The 23,530-nt window shown below is 31.3% G+C and overlaps 4 protein-coding genes across 4 annotated transcripts; 3 read left to right on the top strand and 1 right to left on the bottom strand.

The window, feature by feature from the left end:
* Positions 1-568: 568 nt before the first annotated feature.
* LOC114186603 (peroxiredoxin-2F, mitochondrial-like) lies at positions 569-2,874 on the top strand. Its single transcript, XM_028074555.1, has 5 exons — positions 569-815; positions 912-941; positions 1,142-1,300; positions 1,937-2,031; positions 2,536-2,874. Exons 1-5 carry the CDS (start codon positions 612-614, stop codon positions 2,639-2,641), a joined length of 594 nt encoding a protein of 197 aa, XP_027930356.1. The 5' UTR covers positions 569-611; the 3' UTR covers positions 2,642-2,874.
* Positions 2,875-3,126: 252 nt separating this feature from the next.
* Positions 3,127-6,186, top strand: LOC114186602 (peroxiredoxin-2F, mitochondrial-like). Its single transcript, XM_028074554.1, has 5 exons — positions 3,127-4,888; positions 4,987-5,016; positions 5,140-5,298; positions 5,628-5,722; positions 5,905-6,186. The coding sequence occupies exons 1-5, from the start codon at positions 4,529-4,531 to the stop codon at positions 6,008-6,010; spliced, it is 750 nt and encodes a 249-aa protein (XP_027930355.1). The 5' UTR covers positions 3,127-4,528; the 3' UTR covers positions 6,011-6,186.
* A 2,104-nt stretch (positions 6,187-8,290) lies between these two features.
* LOC114189009 (E3 ubiquitin-protein ligase RHF1A) lies at positions 8,291-11,269 on the bottom strand. Its single transcript, XM_028077705.1, has 7 exons — positions 10,941-11,269; positions 10,250-10,296; positions 10,044-10,106; positions 9,815-9,905; positions 9,352-9,689; positions 8,919-9,256; positions 8,291-8,595 (listed from the first exon to the last, which is right to left on the bottom strand). Exons 1-7 carry the CDS (start codon positions 11,082-11,084, stop codon positions 8,585-8,587), a joined length of 1,032 nt encoding a protein of 343 aa, XP_027933506.1. The 5' UTR covers positions 11,085-11,269; the 3' UTR covers positions 8,291-8,584.
* Positions 11,270-19,803: 8,534 nt separating this feature from the next.
* On the top strand, positions 19,804-22,083 carry LOC114187952 (glucose-6-phosphate/phosphate translocator 2, chloroplastic). Its single transcript, XM_028076400.1, has 5 exons — positions 19,804-20,443; positions 20,702-20,927; positions 21,023-21,245; positions 21,404-21,617; positions 21,809-22,083. The coding sequence occupies exons 1-5, from the start codon at positions 19,943-19,945 to the stop codon at positions 21,818-21,820; spliced, it is 1,176 nt and encodes a 391-aa protein (XP_027932201.1). The 5' UTR covers positions 19,804-19,942; the 3' UTR covers positions 21,821-22,083.
* Positions 22,084-23,530: the final 1,447 nt, after the last annotated feature.

The raw sequence follows: 23,530 nt of genomic DNA, 5'->3' as shown, positions 1-23,530 counted from the left end.
TTTTGATTCATCTAATATTGATTTAACAATTTATAAGGTATCTTTAACAATTCAATCCAACTTAAGTTAAGATTAATTTGTGATTTTTAATATTTGTCTCAATAACTTTTTTTTAAGGTCAATTGTCTATCACTATTTATACATGATTTTTTTTTGTCTATTACTCATAAAAAAAATCGTCAATATACAAGCATTTGATCATTATTAGAACTTTTAAGTGAAGAATATCACTATTAAAAAATATGGAATTGAAAATATTAGAACTTTTCAACTCTTTTGAAAATATAAGGAATTGAAAAGTATCGGGAATCATTATAAATTTTGCTATAAACAATATTGTTTAGTTAGAACAACACATGCAAGGAATTGAAAAGTATCGGAAATATGCTCAAATAAAACAACACATGCATCAAAATATAAAATGAAAAAAAAAATTGAATCTAAGAAATGACTCAACCCAGAATGCGGACCAGAATCAGTTGGGCTAAAAAGATGGAGTATGAACTTGGCCCATTTTAAGAAAGGCCCAGTAAGGGCCCAAAACAATTGGAATGTGATTTTTGTCTTGGTACACGATTTCAATTCAGTTACGAACCTGTGAGAGTTTTGTGATGGCTTCCGCTATGGTGAATCGAGGTGGTTGTCGGATCATGAAATCAGTGTCTGCAGTTCTTGGTACGAGGTTTTACGCCAAGATTGCAACTGGGACTGACATAGTCTCTGCCGCATCCAATGTTTCTCTCCAGAAAGCTCGTACCTGGGACGAGGGTCTTGCTTCCAAATTCTCCACCACTCCTCTCAAAGACATCTTCAAGGTCCCACTCTTTCTTTGGTTTTTTTTATGCCGTTCCATTTTTCAAACCCCTTTTTCACTATATTGCTAAGTCTTTTTTTTTTCTTTTAATTTCCAGGACAAGAAAGTTGTTATATTTGGGCTCCCAGTAAGTTAACTTTCAATTTTTCTGAATAATTGATGTGTCTCTGGATGCCACTTTGGTGTTTGTTTGTTTTGTTTTTGCAAGATTTGGTGCTGTTTTACGTGGATGAATGACTGCTTCCTTTGTTTCTAGGAAATGGAATTGTTTGAAAGAAATGTGATTATTTTAAGAGTGATAATTTTTATGCTTTGGTTATCTCTCAGGGTGCATACACAGGAGTTTGTTCAAACAAACATGTTCCTTCTTACAAAGAGAATATTGACAAGTTTAAGGCTAAAGGGATAGATTCTGTTATTTGTGTGGCTATTAATGATCCGTATACGATGAATGCGTGGGCTGAGAAGCTTCAAGCCAATGAGGCTGTAAGTTATCCTTGCCTACTTCCCTAGTCTCACTATTAAAAAAAAAAGGTTTCATATGTTCTGAGGTTATACTTTTCTCATTTGCATTTCCCTGGTAAAACACTTGGTATCTCTGTCTAATTTTTGCTGCTAAGTTTTGAGTGACAATTGAAGGATCGTTCAATCTGTAGACATGTTTGTAATTAAGCGTGGGATGTCCTTGTGTTGTACATTGTCATTTTGTTAGAACTGGTCACGAGTTGAAGATAATGTATCAGCAGTGACTTGGTTAAATGAAATATGTGAAAGTTGTAGTAAACATAATCTGTTCAATTAATATGGAAATTTCTATGTTGACTATCATGCATTCATTGACCTCAATGAATTATAATTTTTTTCTATTTGGTGTCTTTTGGTTTTCCCATCTCCTTTATTCTGGGAAGGGATTATTGAGAAAACACTCTCTTATGGGTTAAAATTTATTGGAAGGAGAGACAGGTGTTAATTAAATTGTAAGACTCATCAAATTGTGATTTTTAATAAATTTCAATTAATTATAGAGAATGTGTTTAAAAGAGGGTGTGTTCCTAACATTTCTCTTTCGGAAATGGGTTATGTGCATTTTCTTTTCTAATGTTATGCACAATTTATCTCCAGATTGAGTTTTATGGGGACTTTGACGGGAGCTTTCACAAGAGTTTGGAGTTGGTTACTGATCTCTCGGGTGCATTACTTGGAACACGATCTGAAAGGTATGTTATATACCATCCTCGTAGTTGCACTTGTTCACTTGAACAAGTGTTTGATTTTGATCCTGAAAAAACTTGCTTTCTTCCTATATTTTAGAACTATCACACGCCTAAATTTTGAGGTCATAAGTTCTCTGTTTTAAAAAAAAAGGATACAAAGTACTGATGAAACTACCAAGTAATGACAACATAATAATGTAAATATATTAACAATGTCAAACCATTTTCATAATCCTGCATGCATCATTTTAAAGAGGAAACACTATAAATGCACTTTGCCTGTTGGAATTTTCAAAATAATAATAAAATAAATTCTGATTCACGTTGATTTGCTATCACTTACTGTTTATTGGCCAAATATGGGGTTTGGGGGAAACCATACCTGAAGCCAGACCAATTGGTTGGGTAGCTAGTCCTTAGAACATTGCTTTCTACACAAGACATGCATATTCCTTTTTGAGTTAAAGATTAGATTTCAATTCTAAAAGAGTAGTTGTTTCCTTGTAGATGGTCAGCATATGTGGTAGATGGAAAGGTTAAGGCTCTTAATGTTGAAGAAGCTCCATCTGATGTTAAGGTTTCTGGTGCAGACACCATTTTGGGACAGATTTAAAGTTCCTGTTTGGTTTGTTTATATGTAGTAAGTCTTCAATAAAATGTACCTAATACTTCCTGCTGATACAAGCTTGTCAGTTTGGACTTTTTTCTGTGGTCACTACTCCCTTCTTCCCTGCATGCATGGTTATTCGGTTGAGTAACTTTTCGGCATGCATAACATATCAGCTGTAACTTTGGTATTTTATCATTTCTTTATTTATTTATAGTCTTACTTGTTTTTCTGTTGAAGTCTCCCTTGAGTTTAGTAACATCTTCATTGCAACTTGAGTTCCTAAGTTATTTTAGTGAGTCCTATTTTATTTCTCTATTCACAAAATCTTTATTTTGATTTGGAAAACTGTATTTTTAATAGTTAGGTAACTTTGATTGTAGTTTGTCGTATAAGAACTCTATAAAAACTCATTTTCTTCAATAGTATTTTGGAGTTGCTTGACTATACAAATCAACATGATACATTGAAGTTGCGACTAGTGAAAGGCTTCCATTAGGTTTTTACACTGTAACACCTTTTAGCCGTATTAGCTTAACGTGTCTGATACATTAAGGAATTATGACACCGAATCCTTTTGTTATATATCAATTCATGTTTACATAATAATTTGGAGAAGGAAGGTTGGTTTGTAGAGTTTAGAAGGGAGGGTGAAAGGTTGTAGGTTCAATTTCTCTTATTATTAAAAACTAACATCTAAGATTTGTCGATAAAAAAAAAATATTATGTTTGCATGATTTGATTTTTGGTCATGGGCGTGAGTGGTGATTTTGGGATAGGTAAACCCTGCATTTTTAAGTTCATGTCTGTTAACCTTCCACAGAGCTATGGATCAAGGACAAGTTTAAGTCTTGAAAATCCTTCAATTTTTTGGATGTATTATTTTTTATAACCACATTTATCTTCTTCTTTTTTATACTTTTTTTCTTAAGGTTTTCATGCTATAGGTATAGCTAGTTTAGATTAACAAGAAAATAAAATATGAATTTGAAGATAAAAATAATTAATTTATGGCCCATCGTTTGAAATCATAAGGCTTTTCTCACTTTAAACACTCTTGCCAATTTGATATTCCAATTATGGAATATTCTTTCATCTTGATTGCCTATTCAACCAATTATATCCTTAATTAACTTTCAATGATGCTTAAAATATTCAGAACAGGATTAAGCATAGTAGATATGGGTATTAGATATTTGCGTGTAAATAAATATCAATACTTATTCCTGAAGAGGCTAAATATACATTGTATTCAATTACAATTTTCAAAATATTGAAATTTCAAACATAAAAATGGTTAAGAGATTCCATGTCATATTTAAAACAAATTTGAAAGTTTAAAAATCAAAATTTCAAATGTGTATGGTAGAAATTATGTCTGACTAATTCATAACCAAGTATTTTATTTTAAAGTTAAATCTTCACAAAATATTGGTATATTAAATTATAGTATATACTCGTAGTAAATAATTTATAGATTCATTACTTTTGGTGAATTTGAATTGTGTTCTTAAGTTTAAATTTGTTCTATGTTTTTTTCATTAGGGAAGGACTAGTTGAGTGCTAAAGTGGAGAAGTAGTTCTTAATCACAGAATGAATTTTACTGCTACTTCTGTTGTACTTTTGTTGTTTTAGAAAGTGAGAGTTCCAAATGAATTTTTAAAATGCTGTGAAATTCGTGTTTCCTTGACATTGTTATTCAGTCTGCTAACGTAACAACATCTGTCAGTAATGTTAGCTGAGAAACATTAATCTTCTCAACTCGAGCAATTCTCTGGCAAGTAAAGGGCTAGAGACTGAAAAGTTAAGGGCTAGATTAGGAACCAAAATTCTTTTTTTTTTTCGTAATTTATTCAAGTGGCGGAATTACTGAGCGAAGAAGCAACAGAATAATGCAGAAGAAAGAGAGGACCCAAAAAAGTAGAATTGAAGGACAAGACAAGAATGATAGGTTATGCTGTTATGTAAAGGCAGAAAACGAATGCATGTGTTGTTTTGTTTTGTTCCATTGGCCTTTCCAACGAAACGAAAGGAATCCCAACAAGGAAGCCATGACAGGCACATTGGTGAAGCGAGTGATGAAATCATTGTGTGCAGCTCATGGGATGAGGTCTTCTTCCTCTTTGGCAAAGGTTAAAGTTGGAACAGATATACTCTGCATTGCACCCAATGTTTCTCTTCAAAGAGCTCGCACATGGGACCAAAGTGTCGCTTCTAACTTCTTAACCACTCCTCTCGTGGACATCTTCAAGGTCCCCACCACCTTCTGTTCCATTCTCACTCTCAAACCCATCCTTTTTATCTTTTCTCTCAGTTACTGTTACTGATGTATCTTCCCACCTTGCTTCAGGACAAGAAAGTCGTCATATTTGGAATCCCGGTGAGTTATATTATATATTAGAATTTTGTATACGTGATTTTCAAGAGTTAGAAGTAAATTAATGGACCTTGCTTTCATTGTATTTTCCAAAATATTTGTTGTGATGTTTTGACTATTTATCAGGGTGCATTCACAGGAGTCTGTTCAGAAGAACATGTTCCAACTTACATGGATAATGCTGACAAGTTTAAGGCTAAGAGGGTCGATTTTGTTATCTGTGTTGCAATCAACGATCCGTATACTATGAATGAGTGGGCAGAGAAGCTTCAAGGCAAAGACACTGTAAGTTATCCCTGTCTTCTTGCCTTACTTAGTTTCTTCTTCCATTCTCTTTATTCATAAAGTTGGTATATAAAAATTCAGAAATATAACTAGTATTTTCTTTTATATTAAAAGGAGAGGTGAAAAATAACTTTTTTCTTACAAATTGTTACTAGATGAAACAAGTTAGTAGTTTCCTTAGCATTTGAATTTGCAAACTGTTACATTTGCAAACTAGATGAAACAAGTTAGTATTTACAATTTTACATTTACCAAGGTTGCATTCTTTTACTTCTGGGTACTTGCTACGAATGTTGCCCTTTCATTTTCTTTTTAAATTGGACTTCCAGATTGAGTTTTATGGGGACTTTGATGGGAGCTTTCATAGAAGTTTGAAATTAGTCACTGATCTCTCTAATGTTTTGCTTGGAACTCGTTCTGAAAGGTATATAATATCTACCCTCCATGAATTAAGATTTGACACATAGTTTTGTTTTGTTCTGAAAGGTATATATCATAGAAGTTGTAATCCATATAGAAGTGCTTTTTTATGTAAGATGCATCTATTACTATTCTTTTCTATCTTTAACTTCATTCAGATATTAAAAGAGTATTGCTTGGTTGTAGATGGTCAGCATATGTAGTAGATGGAGTGATTAAGGCTTTAAATGTTGAAGAAGATCCATCTGTTGTTACAGTTTCTGCTGCACAGACCATTTTGGAACAGATTTGAGGTTTCTGCTGGTTTGTTTCTATGCATAAAGTTGATCTTACAGTGTGAGGTTGGTTTATAGTCAGTAAAATTGAAATTAAATCTTTGAACATGGTTGAGGTGTATGATGTTGGTTTATTTATTTTTTATTTTAAACTTCAAAAGAAATAGATGAATTTTCTTCTTGCAGTGATAAATCTTCTGCTCTTTGTTTTCTTCTAAAACTTTAGTCAAACTAAACTAAAATTGGCTTAGCAATTATTAACCTAGAAATGTAGGTATCACGAAAATTAAAAACGAAGGAAAATTGGGCTACAAGTTATGCAGATATTTTGTGGTGTGACTTGACTTTCAACTTGTTTGAAACATCGTTATTACACTGTACCAATTGTAAAATTCACGTCAATAGTTTTCTTTCATTTATGACATAAGCTACTTGACTAAAAACGGAGGGAGAGAGAGTGATAAAGTCATGTTAAATACGCTTTATAATCTTCTAATATAAACCTGATATGGTGTTTTCTTTTCAGGTTTAACGTGATATTCATACAAGTCTATCCTAACTAACTTATTTCTCTCATTTAAATAAATATTTCGAATTAATGTTTCAAGTATGTTAATTGATTATCAACAAGCCCTGTGGTTGATTTAACGCAATTGTCTTATTTGATTAGATAATATCATAATTATTTAAAAAGTGGGACTGTATTAAATAGACCGATAAATTTACGAATTAATTATCTTATCACGCTAAATAAGGATAAAACTGCAAATAATTTTAATTTTAGAGAGTTAAGACTATTTCTAAGCAGAAGCACAATTATTAATTAGTATGACGACGTAATTTTATATATAAAATGATATTTTATTAAAACATCATTTATAAATAAATCGACTTTTTAAACTTAATAAATTTTCTAAAAGTATGTTTAGTAGTGGACATTTAAGAAAGACTTTAAACATAAAATTTATTATTTATAAGATTTTGTATTAGAGAAAGATAAGATATTCATCATGAAGAATAAGTCTTTCTACAAGAATTATCAAGACCTTTAAAATATAAAAAAAATACACACACACACACACACACATATATATATATATATATATATATATATATATATATATATATATATATATATATTAAATTCTTTTTTACAATAAAAGAAATTAGTTGAGCCTATTACAAATTACTTAATATCTTAAAGTGAGATATAACATTAGAACCAAAATATCTACTTAAATAAAAGGACCTTTCAAAAATCCCTACTTAGTTCTTTTTGTTAATTTAGACTCAATTTAATGTGAGCAATGCAGACGATGCTAGTCTTTACCTAAAAAGATAAACAAATATACGTATTCGAGAAAGGAAAATGAAAGAAATTAATAAAATTTAGTAATTTTAAATGTTGACATTAAAATAAATTTTAATTACAGCAAATAAGCTAAGTATTTCATGCTTAATATATGTCTTTTCATGTTTAATGTTAAAATAAATATCAAACTAAAGTTATTTCGTGTTATATTGTATAAGGTAACCATAAACTTTCTTGGATTATCCGATCGGTACCATCTATATTCATCAACCGTTTTCGTATAATCAAACTGATAACATCCACATAGAACAAATAGTTAGTGATAATGATGACAAATTGTATTATATTCAATTATGCATTGAATGACCTTAATTACAATATTTAATTGAGTAATTGATGCCATTTGCCACCACAACTTACCTCCTTTTGTTTTCTTTAGGCATTGGTCAAGTAGTTGAAAAGTTGGACAAAAGTTTTTGAAAAGAGAAACACTTGGTTAAAATGTAATTGATAAAGCATCTGTTAAGCTTATAAACTATTATAATTTTTTGTTACAAAATCAAGTATTATGTTAAATGATTGAAATGAAAAAGGTAATGTTAATGAATAGTTTGAATATTTGATTAACTAACTTAATGTAAAACATAAAAAAAAATGCAGTAATATATTAGCTCAGATACAATTTCAAACACAAGTTAAATCGGACTAGAATACCAGAATCGGTTTCTTAAGAAAATATATTACAAGCTATAACTTCTATTACGAAATATAGGAGTTAAAAATTCTTAGTGGATATAATGATCATGTCCAATACTCTCTTAGCGCACATTTTATACCATAAGAAACAAAATGGTGACATGTTTTCTTAAATTGCTAATATCATAATGATTTATAATTTATGTTAATCCTGTTTTAGTTTAACTGCATGTGCAACATCTGTAATTTTTACTTAGCAAGTAGCCTCAAACATAACCAAATTTGCAAATTTAGAGGCTCTGAAATAATTAGATTAATGCTAATAAAGTATTGGCATGTAAAAGGGGTAGTAGACATAGATAAGACTCCATGAAACATCTATTGAGATAGATGCAGCATTAAATAAAAGCAGCAGCTCTATAATTGATGGCACATATTTCTAATTCCTACAAGTAATTGACATTGATAACGATGCAGGACGCATACCAACGGGTACATTGGTTATCAGAGGCGTCTCTTGCACTTCTTAGACAATTGACTCAGGATAGTGACTAAACCTGGTCATCTAAGTCTCCATAGCTTATCATTTCCACCCTGAATAGTGAAACACATTGAAGGCGTTAGTCAATACTCAACTTTCAACCATTCAGAAACACACTACACAGACATCCACCATTCCAAAATCCAATTTGGCACACTTCCTTTTAGAACAACAATAGTTATACCAACAGGGGTGCAAATGCAATTTTTGTTTCATTAAGATAGACTAATTTATGACTGCTACATAAATTCAACTTTAAACTTGTGCTGTAGTTTATTGGATACCAAGGTTTCATCGAACTTTGATAACCAGATAACTTTTGTAACAAACAAATTTTTAAGGTAGAAACTAAGATGTTTGATAGATTAGAAGTAACCTGGACCAAAAGATTGAACGCCTGTGACAAATGGGACATCTGAACTAACATCGTGAACTGCACCTTCACTCTCTTTACTTGGAGAACCCCCAATGCCATTCTCTCCAACATACTTCTTCCCTTCCTTTGGGAAGTCTGAAGTTCCCTCACTATGGATTGGAATGATAGGAGAATTGGACCGTTTTGAAAGATCAAGGCGTTCAATCATCCGTGCAACTCCAGCAATGCCTGCATTCATCTCACGCTGAACACCTTTACTCAGCTCTTTTACTGAGACATTATGGGCAAGTAACTTCTCTTTGAGGCCCCGTGTACCTTTTGAAATTGATTCCTTATATCTGTTGCAATATTTTAGAGATGTTATTAGCACTAACAATATTTCAGATAATAATTGGATTGGAGCATACACCGGTCAAAGTGCTAAGGTGTTTACCTGGTTGAAGCAGCAGAAAATTTGGATTTGAAGGATTCTGGGAAGGAAAACATCTCATAAGTGTTTGGTCGGTTTGCACTTTCGGATGTAGTGTTTGATACCGGAGGTTGACTGTTAAATGTAGATGTTACTCCAGAGGCAGGACCCGAAGATGGTGAAATTGTTTGCACCCCAGATACATGTATGGAAGAGTTAATATCAAGAACATCTGATGGACCAGCACCAGGTGATCTATTCCTTTCCTGTCTCTGAACAAGACGAGATCTATTTGCAGCAGCAACTAGGCGCCTCATAATCTGGTCATCAGAATCAGAGTCGTCTGAGAAAAAGTCATCCTCCTGCAACAGAATAACTTGAAACTGATCATTGAATGAAACTATGCTACATGTACCAAGGAAAGAAATGTCAATAGATATTAACACAACAAAACTGATCCCTAAAGATCAACACTTGGATATCTTACATAGGCATACTGTTCAAGGCGGGTACGAAAAGTAGTCATCTTTCTTGATCTCAAGCGTTTTTCAACTTCAACTGCAGCTAGAAGCTCTTGGCTGCAGAAGCAAAAGCAGTAAAGAAAAACTGCCAAGCATACCCAAAAAAGGCTAGGAACAAGTACTTAAAAAGGAGTAGAAAAAGTGACAGACTATTTTTAGGTGGGGAAGGGGTTTAGCAGGTGAGCATATATATACCTGGCAGGGTCTTTCAAAGCAAGGGATTGCCAACAAATTGGGCACTCTTGGCTTCTTTGTGACCTAAAGAAGAAAAGAGTTGTGTAAGATGCAGGCCTCACAATTCAAACTATTGTTCCACATTTGCAGAAGAAGGAAAAAGGTACCATTCCTTCTCACATTAGACAAAACCCAATCTATATTCATCAAGCACTTAGACAACTTACCACTCAAGAATGCAATGCAGATGATATTCATGTTTGCAATTAGTAACCTGGAATTCAAAACGAGACAAATTTATACTCTGTTAGAAATTTAATATCAGCAAATTGTAGATTATAAAATTTCCTTTTGATTATCTACAGGTCGCAACTCATTCGCACACAAAACATGAAACACATCAAAATAGTTAGATATCACGTTATTGAAAATATGTGGTAACACTCACTTAACAGGAATCAAAATTTAGACCTCAAACACACTTTGACGTTTAGAAGCTAAAAAATTAACCCTCGTCCACACATAAAAAATTATCAACTGGTGCAATAATAAGAACAGCACAGCCTTCTTCGGATATGCACATGACTGCAAGGCAAACTTATCCGTCAGTGCTGACAGTAGCTGACAGCAGCAGATCCACACACGCATCTCAGATTAAAGCAAAATAAAACACTGTAAAGTTCTAAGCAAATTCAATCGCAACTGCAAAACCCCAAAACATATTAAAAAACAGAATAAGTTGAAGACATATCAAATTTCCAAAAAGCACAGAAATTTCTCAAATTTTGTCTAAAACATTATCAAAACTCAACGTGAATGAACCAACAAGTTCATGGAGTGCGATCAGTGGTTCAAGTTAGTAACTTTTTCACAATCCCAAATGCAGAAAACAGAAAACAGTGATGGGTCACAACATACAGTGGATGGTTCGTGAATGGTGAAGGACTCTAGGCATATACTGCAGGAGTCTTCAAAAGAGTCGTCGAAAGGTGCAGAAGAAGATGGAGCTGAAATGGATGGAATGGCTGACAGAGGAGAGGGAGAACAGGTGAAGTTTTCCATGGTTAGCTGCACAGTGGTGTGAGATGGAGAAGGGTTTACGGTGAAGAAGAAGAAGAAGACGAAACCCTAGAAATTGAAGATGAGAGAGTGTAAAAAGAAGGAATACAATTACATAAGAAAAGCGAATGTGCGAAGGAAGGAGAAAATCATGGGATGATCCTATTCAGACGCTTTGATGAAATCAACTATTGCTTATCTCAGACTTTTGTCTTTAACTTTTAATTATTAATGGATATTTGTCATTAACTTTTAATAGTAAATAGTGGTGATATTTTTATTAATTAAGTTGCTTTTGAATTCTTTTTCCCTTGTGTTTTGATGTTTTCTGTTTAACACTACGTATACGGTCCTCCTCCATTTTCATAGATAAAAAATATTTTTGCGAATTTCAATAATGAAATAAAGAAAGAAAATTTCTTATTTTAAAATTCTTGAGTTGACAGACTAAAATTTAAAATACAAATGATAACACAATTTTTTAAGCATTGTATTAATATATTTTTTATAAAGTAGTAGAATAAAAAAAATTGGGTTTACTATAAAATACATATTAATCATTAACAAAACTAACAAAATACTTCGTTGATAACGTAATTATATAAAAAAAAAGCATGAACTATATTTTAGAACTTTTATCAAATAATCATTAAAATATTACTATATAAATATAAATTACGAATAAATTTGTCCAATAATAACTATAGCTTCTAATTAATAAGAAATCGGAATGTTATCTGCACAATTTATAACAATAAAAAAGACATTTAATTTAATATATACACATTTTGTTATACTGATTTAAACACCAAATAATCCCTATTATATAAATTACATTTTGGTATCGTTAATTGTGCACCAACCAAGAGATACTTGTAATAGTTTTTGATCGAAAAAGAAAAAGTATTTGTCCTTTTTCTTTTCCTTCTTGTGTGATTATTCTTTTCCCAACACAAGGAAATTTCTTTTGAACATTGCTGAAAACGTCAACCTTCGTACACCTAACGCTATTCCATGGAATATGAATACAAATAAAAGGAGTGAACTTTTTGACTTTAGAAATTGTCGTTCTTTCCTTTCGGTTTGTAAAGTGTCTATAGATTCATTAATATCATTCACATTCAAAATTTCTGTCACCATAACCACATGAAATAGAAGTTATTAGAGGTATTAGCTGTGGGCAGGGGTGGATTTTTTGTATCAGGAGGGCCATGTTCTTCCAAAATTTTGAATTTTTTTTAGTTATAATATATATATATATATATATATATTTGAAATTTATTAAATTTTTTAAATTGTAAATAATATATTTTAAGAATTGATAAAAATTAAATTGTATATTTTTTATTTATTTTATAAAACACAATATTTAGTGTTAATAGATAATAAAATATAAAATTAAATATAATAAAAAATTAAAATATTTTGATTTAATTTTTTTTATGGTCTTGTTTTTTTCAAAAGTTAACATTAAAATTATGTGAATTACTAAACTATTTATATTAAAAGTTTTAATTTTAATAAAATAGTCATTGATCTGTTTTAAGAAATTTAACAAAATTTACCGTAAAATACTAAATTGCATTAATTTTTCAATAATCAGGACCAAGTTGAAACTAAAAAAACTGGAAGACCAATTTTATATTTTTGAACAAAATTTGAATAAAAAAATTAATTAAACCAAATATTTATTAAGATAATTTTTATTTTTATTCTCATTATCTTTTTAGTTTTTCGCAAATTGTAATCATTTCTCACTCATATGCTTTCTTTTTTGTTTTTGAAGAAAAAAAAATTAGAAACAAACTCATTATTTTTTTCTCTCATTTCTCATCTATTCTATCCCTTTCTTGTCTCTTGTCTTAATAATGAAAACATTATTTTTTATCTCATAAACTTTATGAATATTCATTTTTTTATCAATATAAAAGAAAAATAAATAATGAATTATGTATTTTTTTCATAATCGATTTTTAATTGTGACTTGATTATAATATATTTTTATTTTAATAATTATGTGTCTCAATTACAAAAAAAATATTGTGATAAATTATTTTATAATATTATTTAATATATTGATAAAATTAAAAAAAAATAAATTTATTTTTTAAAAATGATAAAAAAGAAAGAATTAATGAAAATAAGAGAAATAATTTATTAGAAAAGTAATCTATCTTTTCACATCTTTTAAAGCATTATACTCATTTAATTTAATTAGAGAAGTAATTTATTATAGTATTATACTAATGATCAAATTTAATAATTTGAAAATTATATTATTTTGATGTCTCTAATATTTTTTTTTAAGATCCACCGCTGGATAAAATTTTAATGTATTTATAAATAAATAAATAATGCTATATGATCATCAAACAGTAATCTATTGAGTTTGAGAGTTGTTGGATTGCGTGATGTGAAAGATAAGTGTGATGATGAAAATGAATTAGATTTGCGGTACAATGGGACCATCAAGGTTTGTGGTTGGCAAAAGCTTCACCTGTGAGTGGAAGAAACGGCATTCTTTTTTGTCAATTTTCATCCTTTATATAATCATAATTGAATTTGTATCCGTTTATATAATCATATGAATAAAACCATTTTGTTATTTATGATATGGGAAGCCAAATAATGCAATCTCTGCAGATAACTGTTACAAGGTTCTTCCTTACCTATTCTGGCATTTTCTCAATAATGCAATCTCTCAAGATATGTGACAAAAAGTGAGAACAGCAAGAAAATGGATTGGGAATCACTAATATTTGTGGCTGTAACAACCCAATTTAGAAGAATAGTTATAATAAATAAATCGTCACTTATGAAATAGAATTATAACATAAGATATATGGGAGATGACATGTTACAGTTATCCAAATAATAAAGGGAAAAACCAAATGCACAATGCAGTATCATTAGACATAAATTAAACATGAAACAATTTAATTTGAGAGTGCTCATAGGACAAGAAGTTGCAAAAATAAAATAATTTGACACAAGGTGCTCAAAAGAGGATTAGTCGTCCAAAACTATACAACATCATCACCATCATCTAAACGATCCCTATAAATCTTCACATCTGCTCATATCAAGTATTTAGTGATCATTGAAAAAAGAAAAAGTCAATCAGAGAACACAAACACGGAGAGAAAAGGTAAGCTAGAGACAAAAATAATTTTCATCATATATGTATACAAGCAGATTTTTAAACAGACATACAAACAATATAAGACTCTCAAACTCAATTATCCGGATATATATAAAGAGATCGGATTCATGGGATGCTTGCACTTGTGGTGGCCTCTACTACTCTGCAGAGCTATTGCCAATGGGTTTCACCCTACCACGTACAAGGTTAGTCCATAATCATCTAGTGACATTATCCTGTCAAAGATTGGACCTCCTGCTACTTTCACCACTTCTACTCTATGTGAGCCTGACCGATTCTTTAGAGTTTCAGAATGCAATCTTGCTTAAATCTTTATCTAATTGTATACACTACAACACCACCATGAAATCTCGCCAAGAGTCTCATGAAATTACGTCTACTCATGCCATGTCCATCTTTCTCACACCAAATCCTCGTTCTATCTCAAGCATTATAATTTCATGTCAATGCCTAACCAATCAGCCAATTCATGTCTCATCTCATGTCAAGCACAACATATAACAATATCATTACATTGCATTAAACTTACGCGACATCATACTTCATACTATAAAAAGGGTAAACAAATCAATCATGGAAGTAGACAAACTTTCAAACAAATTTGTTGTGAATCTCGTTTAAGCTAAAGAGCTCTCGCTTAAGTTACATGAGTCTCTCGCTCAAGCCAGGGACTTTCACTGGGTGAGATTGTAAACAGTGCACACCACGAGTTCTCGCTTAAGCTAGTCTATCTCGCTTAGGCGAGATTACTCTCGCTCAAGCGAAAGGCCTTCGCTCAGGCGACAACTCGAAACAGAGAGAGGGATGAGTTTCTGCTATTCTCGCTTAGGCGAGAGCCTTTTTTTTTGACGAAAAATCACTCACTTAGGCGAGATCAGCAGATCTCCACCTGCTCTTACACATGCAAATCTAGAAACTCAAGCATAAAATGACCCAACATATTTTCAATCAGCACAAATGACCAACAAGCATTTTAAAATATGATTCCACAACCAACATGCATGCAATATTCTTAAAACTTTAGATTCTAGCTTCCCTTGCCTCAAAACTTAAAGTAAATTGTGGGAGGAGAGTTCTAACAGGAACAACCGTTATAACAGGAACATCACCACAACTCCAGGAATAGACTAATGAGCTAAAAAGATGCGCACAAGAACGGGAATAAGGTTATAAGGATGAACCCTATACATAACCAATGCAACCAAACTGAAAAGGACAGGAAACACAAAGTTTGAGCATGTGGGCAGCTAAAGGGATCCTGGAAAACAAGATGGATAGTCCTTTGTGGTCTTACAGACATACTTATTGATGGATGAATAAGATGGTTATGTTGTGTAAATGGGATTGGTACACCAAACCTTTAAGCGATAGTTAATTATGGATCTGATTCCAACTGCAGCATGTGATATATGATACTAAGGAGTATTTAAACTACGTTTTACCTCGATTCCTAAACCATGTGAGACTTATTGGGTGTTCGGAACAAATTCAAACTGCATTCCATGTGAAATATTACTCATCGGATCAGTCAAATCAAGTTAAGGGTGCGTCCTTCCTTGTCACATCTTACAAAATATTTAATCAACACTATCATGTGAATAAATCAAAAATAGTTGTCAAATGACTTTACATGATTTTTTCTAAAAATAAAAATAAAACCATAACAAAATTATTAATCTAGAATTTTTTTTTTCATATATAAATTTAGGTGTGATGCAGATTTAAATAAATACAAATTTAAGTAAATGTATACTGTATTTAAATGTTCAAAATAGTAATTAAGAATATAAAATTCATAGTGTGTCCAGTTTTTGTTTTGCCTATTGCCAATGTCCACCGTTCTTTTGTTTTTAAGTTTTTTTGGCTTAAATAGTGGGGCACATCTTGCTAAGGTTGGGGATTTTTGGCTAAGTTTTGATGATAAGTATGGTGAAGCTAAGAAAGCAAAGACATTGAGTGTGGTGGTGCATTCCCTTCTCTCCCAAGAGGATCAAACCAACGGGGACTTAGTTCAACCATTTGGAGTGTGTTTTCATCGATTTCACCCCTCTTGCATTAATTCTTGCTTACTTCAACAAAAAATCAATTGCAACTCGATCACTGTTTAATATTACTTTTTATTGTTTAATTTCAGAATAAATATTTTTTTTCATTTTAGGATTCTCTTTTATTTCCTTTTTCCCTTTAGGATTCTCTTCTTTTTCCCTGCTGCCCACAGATTTCATTTTGTTTGATAAGTAGTTAAGAAATTATTATATTTATCTTATAAAACTCTTTTAAAATATTGTTTTCGAATTGACTTTCGTTCTTTTTTAATTACACGAATTCAGTCTCCTGCGGTAAATTTAGTCTTACCTTTTCGTTCATTATAGAGCTTTTAAATTTGATTTGAATGGCCTGATACAGTAATTAAATATTTATAAATTATTTAAATTTTAAAATTAATAATTAAGAGTATAATATTAAAAATATATACAAAAAGTATATATAATTTTAGATATGTAATTATAGATATAGCTTTATATAAAATAAATTTTAATTATTGAAATAAAAAATATTATCAGTAATAATGTGTAAATAATTTTTTTATTAGAAGTAATTATTTAAATTTTAAAAGGTAGTTATAAAATGATAAAAAGGTAAATAATTCTTTTATAATAAATGCTTATTTAATTTTGAAAAAATAATTATTAAAATGAAAAAAATGAAAAAAAAATTTTGTTAAAAGTAATTATTTAAATTTAAAAAATAATTATTAAAAGCGTAAAATTAAAAAAATAAGGTCCGCCTCGTCCTCGTTCCCATACCTGCCAAAATACCCATTCTGATCTTAATTAATACCTATAATTTATTGGGTATATATATATATATATATATATATATATATATATATATATATATATATATATATATATATATTATGGGTGGTCAAATTTTAAGTTGTCATCCAAATTGATTTCATCATATTAGAAAGGTTTAATGTGTACAAGAAATTAAATAAGAAACTCAAACCTTTTAAGTTAGTTATTCAAATTTATTAATTGTTCCTGCCGTATCCAATAAACCTATATGGCTTAGAAAAATTGAAACCCAAGAAGATTTAAGTATTTATTCCTTCCTTTTATCATTGAATTTGGGATATTTTTTATTAGTATTTTTTATGAATTCCCATTTAAATTTTTATATTTGATCTTTGGTGTTAAAAAAGTAAAAAAGAAAAATAGTCTCATGAGTAAAAACGAATGTAATAATCACAATACATTATATTCTATTAACTAAATTTTTTAATTTAAATTATTATATTATTTTTCTTTTTTTCCTTTTCAACGTGTAAATAAAACTATTGATAGTTTGTAAAATTAATAAATATTTTATATTATTTTAAAGTTTTAGTTTGTGTAATTGTTTATTATTTATATAATTATTTGAATTTTTTATGTTATTATTTGATATTTATATAATTATAATATTTTTTTAATATTTAACTCCATAAAAAAAGAGTATGTTATTTTAATATTAAATATTTTGTTAGTATGATGATTTTTATTTTTATTTAAAAAAAATTAATTAATATTTGAAATAATAAAAATATGGATGAGTATAAATATAGGAGTATATCTGTTATCCAATAAAAAGATAAAAATGATACGTTAAATATAAAAACGAGAATGAAAATAAATTTTTATTACCCAAGTGAGAAAGAGAGAGTGAAACCCGATCCTTTCACATCCCTTGTCTTTCTTCCCTGCAAGATCATTATCATTATAGTGATTCCGTGAGTTGGTAGGAGCACCCTAACCAGAGTAAGAAGGCCTCTGCTTGTTCTGAACGGTCAGAATTGAATTTGCAAACACAAACTCATTCCAAAATGCAAGACACCAAACCTTGTTCCTTTCATCAACTGGACCACACCAAACTCGTTTAAGATTCATACCAGCCGTCAATAATGAATTCAAAAATCAAACTACACATTTTTTGCAGCGACCAAAACATTGTTAATCAGCGTCATAATGTGCTAAACATCACAACCAGAGATAAGTAGTGTCTGTCTTTCTCCTTCAGATTTTTAAGATTTTTGTTCTCAGCCCTCAGTCGTTGAACTCGTGAGGGTTGTCGTTTATGCACAAACTTCGAGGCAATTCAATTAGCGGTTCACAATCACCAGAAGCTAAAGGTTAACCACAATTATTGTTGTACTTGCTTTGATCATGCTGGGATAGACCACACTTGTAGGCTCCACCATATTCATCATGCAACTTTTTTTAAATATTTCATCAAAGATCATCATCATACCTTTTACGGTCCAACAAATTTCACATCTCTTTATTTTTTTATAATTATAAAAATTTTACATTCTAACTAATTACAAAAAGAAGTTAACGATGATACTATTCCTAAACGTTAGTTAGTGTGAAGTAGTTGTTGAGTTGTGTTCATATCACCTACTTTCTTTGCAAACTTCCAATTTAATTTGTACTGCAGTGGCTGTCATGTTGGAAGCTCTACGTTTCAAAAAAATTGTTGACTCAGAAAAAAACGTGATTAGTGCGACTAAATGCTAACGACACAGTTTTAATCTTCCTTACCATAATCGAAAATCTCAACACGTTATTTTGGTGTATTTTTTCCTTTCGTTTTCGTTTTATTTGTTTATTTAATTTATCTCGTGATCAAAAAGATCTATGATTCGATAACCGGCAATTTCTCTTATTATCCAAATTTTCATTTAACTTAGCTTTAGACCGAGAAGAAAAGAATATGATATATATTTTTATTTATACATCAAATATATCTCTTACTTATCTATTTATTCTCTTATTATGTTAACAAGTTTTGCTTTAAGTTTAACGTAAATAATGAAAAATGGTTGACTATATCTTATAAACAATATAAAATTATCTCAAATATCACTAGAAAAAGTTTGACTATCTAAATCATTTATAATATCAGAAAATGATATAATAAAAACTCAACCACCTAGTTGCGTTATATCTAAATAATTTATCTTTTAATTATACTTTTAATTTCTCCAGTTTGGACTAGACCCAATTTTGGTCTCCGAGTTGTTTTTTATCAGTCAGAATCTTGGTTTTAAATGATATAAATTTGCCTTTTTTTTTATCGATATCATTCTACCTATAACTTCAAAATTCTAATCTTCTACTCAAAATCTTCACAAATCAGTTAACTTAATTATCTACCACTCATAATTTATCAATCAAAACTTTAATCTTAGTCCAATATAAATAAATAAAAAAACTTCAAATTTCCCGTCATCAAACTCTTATATCTTACATCTTTTATGCGTAAACTAAACTTCTTTATATCTAAAAATTTTAAATTGTATATTTCATATCTTAAATCTACCACAAGGCAGTATCAGCAAAAACCAACTAGTTATGATAGAGATGACGATATTGAAAAATCTTTTGAAACTACAAAGAAAATTCTCTTTAAGATATTAATTTTATTTATTTATTCAGTAAAAATCTACGCCGTTAGTTGTTAACTTGGTACAAACTATGGAATCCCTATTCTCTATAAATGTCCAACTCTAACGCCCCTTCCTCACAGAAAACCCTGTTTCCAACTCTGCCATCTTCTCACCAACCCTTCTCCCTTCCTTGCAACATTCGTAATCACTTCACCATTGTTAACTCTGATATCCAACGTTCAGAAAACTGAAGAAGCAGCCATCATGATCTCTTTAACGAAATGCTCAGCGTCATCGCTCACTTGTTCTGCTTTCTCAACCAGAAAACTTCCCCTAGCAAGGCCTCAACTTCTCACATTACCAACCGTTAACAACGTTGAACAAAGCATAAGTCCCTCTCAGTTGTGCTCCCAGAAACCGCTGTACCTTTCATCCACAGAGAACATGGCATTGGTGAAGAGAAAGAGGGTGACGGAGTGCCAGGCCTACGAGGCTGACAGGTCACGCCCCATAGAGATTAACATTGAACTTCCGGGTGAAGATGCTGCTCAGAGGGTGAAGATTGGGGTGTATTTTGCCACCTGGTGGGCTTTGAATGTGGTCTTCAACATCTACAACAAGAAGGTTTTGAATGCTTTTCCTTACCCCTGGCTCACCTCCACTCTCTCCCTCGCCGCTGGTTCCCTCATGATGTTAATCTCCTGGGCCACCAGAGTTGCTGAAGTCCCAAAAGTTAACTTCGATTTCTGGAAGGCCTTGTTTCCCGTAAGAAAAATCCTTTTTTTCTTTCTTTCTATTTTTTGCATTTTTGTCGTTTTCCTAGCTATTTGCATGTGGGCGAAGAAACACTCATGATGTGATTGGCTATAAACTGTTTGTGAAAAGTTTTATTGTAAATTGAAAAACTTGAGAGAATTCAATAAAGTAATTCATTCTCTGTGTGTGGTCAAATGGTGTGACGATGCGAGTTTAGTTTGAAAGGCTGATGATACAGTAGTACTCAATTTCAACTTTTTTGTGCAGGTTGCGGTGGCGCACACAATTGGGCATGTTGCTGCAACTGTGAGCATGTCCAAGGTTGCTGTCTCTTTCACTCACATCATCAAGAGTGGAGAGCCTGCTTTCAGTGTCCTGGTGTCAAGGTTCTTGCTTGGGGAAGCGTTCCCCATGCCGGTTTATCTGTCACTGATGCCAATCATTGGTGGTTGTGCACTAGCTGCCGTGACTGAACTCAATTTCAATATGATTGGTATGATTACTTACTGAACAGCAAGTTTCTGACTTTGACAAATGTAGAATCTTTGTTAGTTCAACACTCTAAATGACAAATTTTGATTGTTTCAGGCTTCATGGGGGCTATGATATCCAATTTGGCATTTGTGTTCAGGAATATATTCTCAAAGAAAGGAATGAAGGGAATGTCTGTTAGTGGAATGAACTACTATGCCTGTCTTTCCATAATGTCTCTGTTGATCCTCACACCTTTTGCCATTGCTGTGGAAGGCCCCAGGGTTTGGGCTGCAGGCTGGCAATCAGCTATGTCTCAGATTGGTCCAAATTTTGTGTGGTGAGTACATCTACAATCTTCCATTGAAGGTGTTGTATTTGAAGTTTTTAACTGTTGAGTTCTTTAAATTAGTCCAACAAGATTTCTTATTGTTCTGCCTTTAATTTCGTGATTCTCTTGAGAAAATGTTTTGAAGTGGTGAATTTTTATGTTTGCAGGTGGGTAGCTGCTCAGAGTGTCTTCTATCACTTGTACAACCAAGTCTCTTATATGTCTCTGGATCAGATTTCTCCATTGACATTCAGCATTGGAAACACAATGAAGAGGATTTCGGTCATTGTCTCTTCTATTCTTATCTTTCACACCCCTGTTCAGCCCATCAATGCTCTTGGTGCTGCCATTGCAATTCTTGGCACTTTCCTCTATTCACAGGTGCATTAATCATCCCTTAAAGCATTTGATTTGTGAAAACAAAGTCAAATAAGCAATATTTTTTTATATATGGAAGAATTTGAATACATATCAAGGTGTTTACTATATAATGAATGCACTCTATTAGTGATACATCGGACACTGTCATGTGTGTTAAAGAAACTGACAGGTTTCGTTAATTCTGTGAACAGGCTAAACAGTGAGGCTGAAATTTTGAAGCTGTAATGTAACAAAAGGGAAGAATGACTCATGGTTGGAGCTCAAAGTGTCACTGATGAGGATAATGGCATTATTAGCTATTAAGTTATGTCGTCAATAGGAATTAAGTTGCTTTCTTTTTGGGGTCATATCCGCAGAATTTGTAATCATGTTTTGTGTAAATGAGATTTAGAAGGATGGAGTGCTTACATATTGAGGCTAAAAGTATATGAAAAAAATCTTCAAAAGATCATTGTAAAATCACTTAGAGCAGTGCGTCTTCCAACTTTCGCTGTTGAAGCTAAGTATTTGTTTATAATTAATTTCTCTAATATTACTAAAAGTTAATATTTAAATCAAACTATTTACTTATTTTAATTTTTAACTAAATTTGTCTATACAAATCAATTGTTCATTCATCTTCTAATAGACAATAAAAATTATTATTTTTACTTTAATATACAGCAATACAATTTTTTTATTTTAATCTTTAATGATATCATACATTAATGTCACACATTCAATAATATCATGATTATTGATTTGATAATTTTGTTGACATTGCACATTTGAAGATCCCATCATGACATCAAGATAATGCCCTCATTATTACTAGGTTTAACAGATAAAATTAGGATCAACGAATTTATTATGGAACCAACCATTTTTTTAAGACCAAAAAATCTTTTATGAGTGCAATAATTCTTTTAAGAGTAACAAATCTATTATGGAGTGGAAGCAATCGGTCTCCTATGTCAAAAAAGTCTATAACGGGAGCCATCAGTTTCTTAAAATAATAAAAAAAATCTTCTAGAAGAGCAACTGGTCTCCTAAATCTCAAAATCTACTGTGGGGCAACTAATCTCCTAAATGTCAAAGTCTGCTATAATCTCCTTTATCAAGAGACCATTAAGAAAGAAGAACATAGTGCTACCCCAACTCTTTCAAAATAAGGTAAAAATCAGTGGGCAGGTACATTATTCTATATATTTTGAAAAACAAACTCTAAAATCAAGGTTTTGAAGGTGACACCCATAGTTCATAAAGATATCATCTATGAAAAAATATTTACACAGCTTGCGCACGTACGCTATCCAATTCTTTAGGTACGCAAAAATAAAAAAGATAGCAAGGCCAAGAAATTCTCAATTAAAAAACACAAACATGCAAAATACGATATGCAACCAAAGTAATGCCCAACACAAGTACTAAAGTGTTGCACTAAGCACACATCCAAAACGATTACACCAAGTAAAACTCAATCTAAAAGACATAAATTGTATTTTCAACAGGAACATGTAGGAATATCAACAAGTTGACCGACCATCCACAACTTCTTTCGTCAGATTTAAACTAGTAAAGTTCGTATCTGGATAAAGCATCTTTGTTTGCTCCATAGTTGTTGTGAATTCCTCTCAAAAAGACTTAACAATAAAGTCTTTGGCATCCTCCAGATCAATCTTCATTCTTTCCAAATTGGTGATCAAATTAGAATTGCCTTGGTCAAATCAATTTCCTTCTTCTCCCATCCAGCTCGATCCTCTTGTATTTTGTCTCGATATTTTTCATAATCATATTTCACGCGTAGGAATTTATCATAGAACTCATCCCTCTCGTTTGGAAGTTTGAAAATCACGGACCCATGTCAAAGTCCATAAGTCCATACCTGGTCAAGCTTTATCATAGCCTTTATGTTCCAAAGAGATAAAGGCTAA

This window comes from Vigna unguiculata, chromosome 6 (assembly GCF_004118075.2).
Source record: "Vigna unguiculata cultivar IT97K-499-35 chromosome 6, ASM411807v1, whole genome shotgun sequence".
Taxonomy (NCBI): Eukaryota; Viridiplantae; Streptophyta; class Magnoliopsida; order Fabales; family Fabaceae; genus Vigna; species Vigna unguiculata.
This window is presented reverse-complemented; position numbering and strand designations above follow the sequence as displayed.

Excerpts from the sequence above, each read along its gene's own strand:
- LOC114186603 (XM_028074555.1), top strand. The coding sequence starts at position 612 with ATGGCTTCCGCTATGGTGAATCGAGGTGGTTGTCGGATCATGAAATCA. Across the intron at positions 1,301-1,936 it reads AGCTTCAAGCCAATGAGGCT|ATTGAGTTTTATGGGGACTT; the intron begins GTAAGTTATCCT and ends ATTTATCTCCAG. Across the intron at positions 2,032-2,535 it reads CTTGGAACACGATCTGAAAG|ATGGTCAGCATATGTGGTAG; the intron begins GTATGTTATATA and ends GTTTCCTTGTAG.
- LOC114186602 (XM_028074554.1), top strand. The coding sequence starts at position 4,529 with ATGCAGAAGAAAGAGAGGACCCAAAAAAGTAGAATTGAAGGACAAGAC. Across the intron at positions 4,889-4,986 it reads CTCTCGTGGACATCTTCAAG|GACAAGAAAGTCGTCATATT; the intron begins GTCCCCACCACC and ends ACCTTGCTTCAG. Across the intron at positions 5,017-5,139 it reads TCGTCATATTTGGAATCCCG|GGTGCATTCACAGGAGTCTG; the intron begins GTGAGTTATATT and ends ACTATTTATCAG.
- LOC114189009 (XM_028077705.1), bottom strand. The coding sequence starts at position 11,084 with ATGGAAAACTTCACCTGTTCTCCCTCTCCTCTGTCAGCCATTCCATCC. Across the intron at positions 10,107-10,249 it reads CTGCATTGCATTCTTGAGTG|GTCACAAAGAAGCCAAGAGT; the intron begins GTAAGTTGTCTA and ends TTTCTTCTTTAG. Across the intron at positions 9,690-9,814 it reads GCCTTGAACAGTATGCCTAT|GAGGATGACTTTTTCTCAGA; the intron begins GTAAGATATCCA and ends ATTCTGTTGCAG.
- LOC114187952 (XM_028076400.1), top strand. The coding sequence starts at position 19,943 with ATGATCTCTTTAACGAAATGCTCAGCGTCATCGCTCACTTGTTCTGCT. Across the intron at positions 20,444-20,701 it reads TCTGGAAGGCCTTGTTTCCC|GTTGCGGTGGCGCACACAAT; the intron begins GTAAGAAAAATC and ends TTTTTTGTGCAG. Across the intron at positions 20,928-21,022 it reads ACTCAATTTCAATATGATTG|GCTTCATGGGGGCTATGATA; the intron begins GTATGATTACTT and ends TGATTGTTTCAG.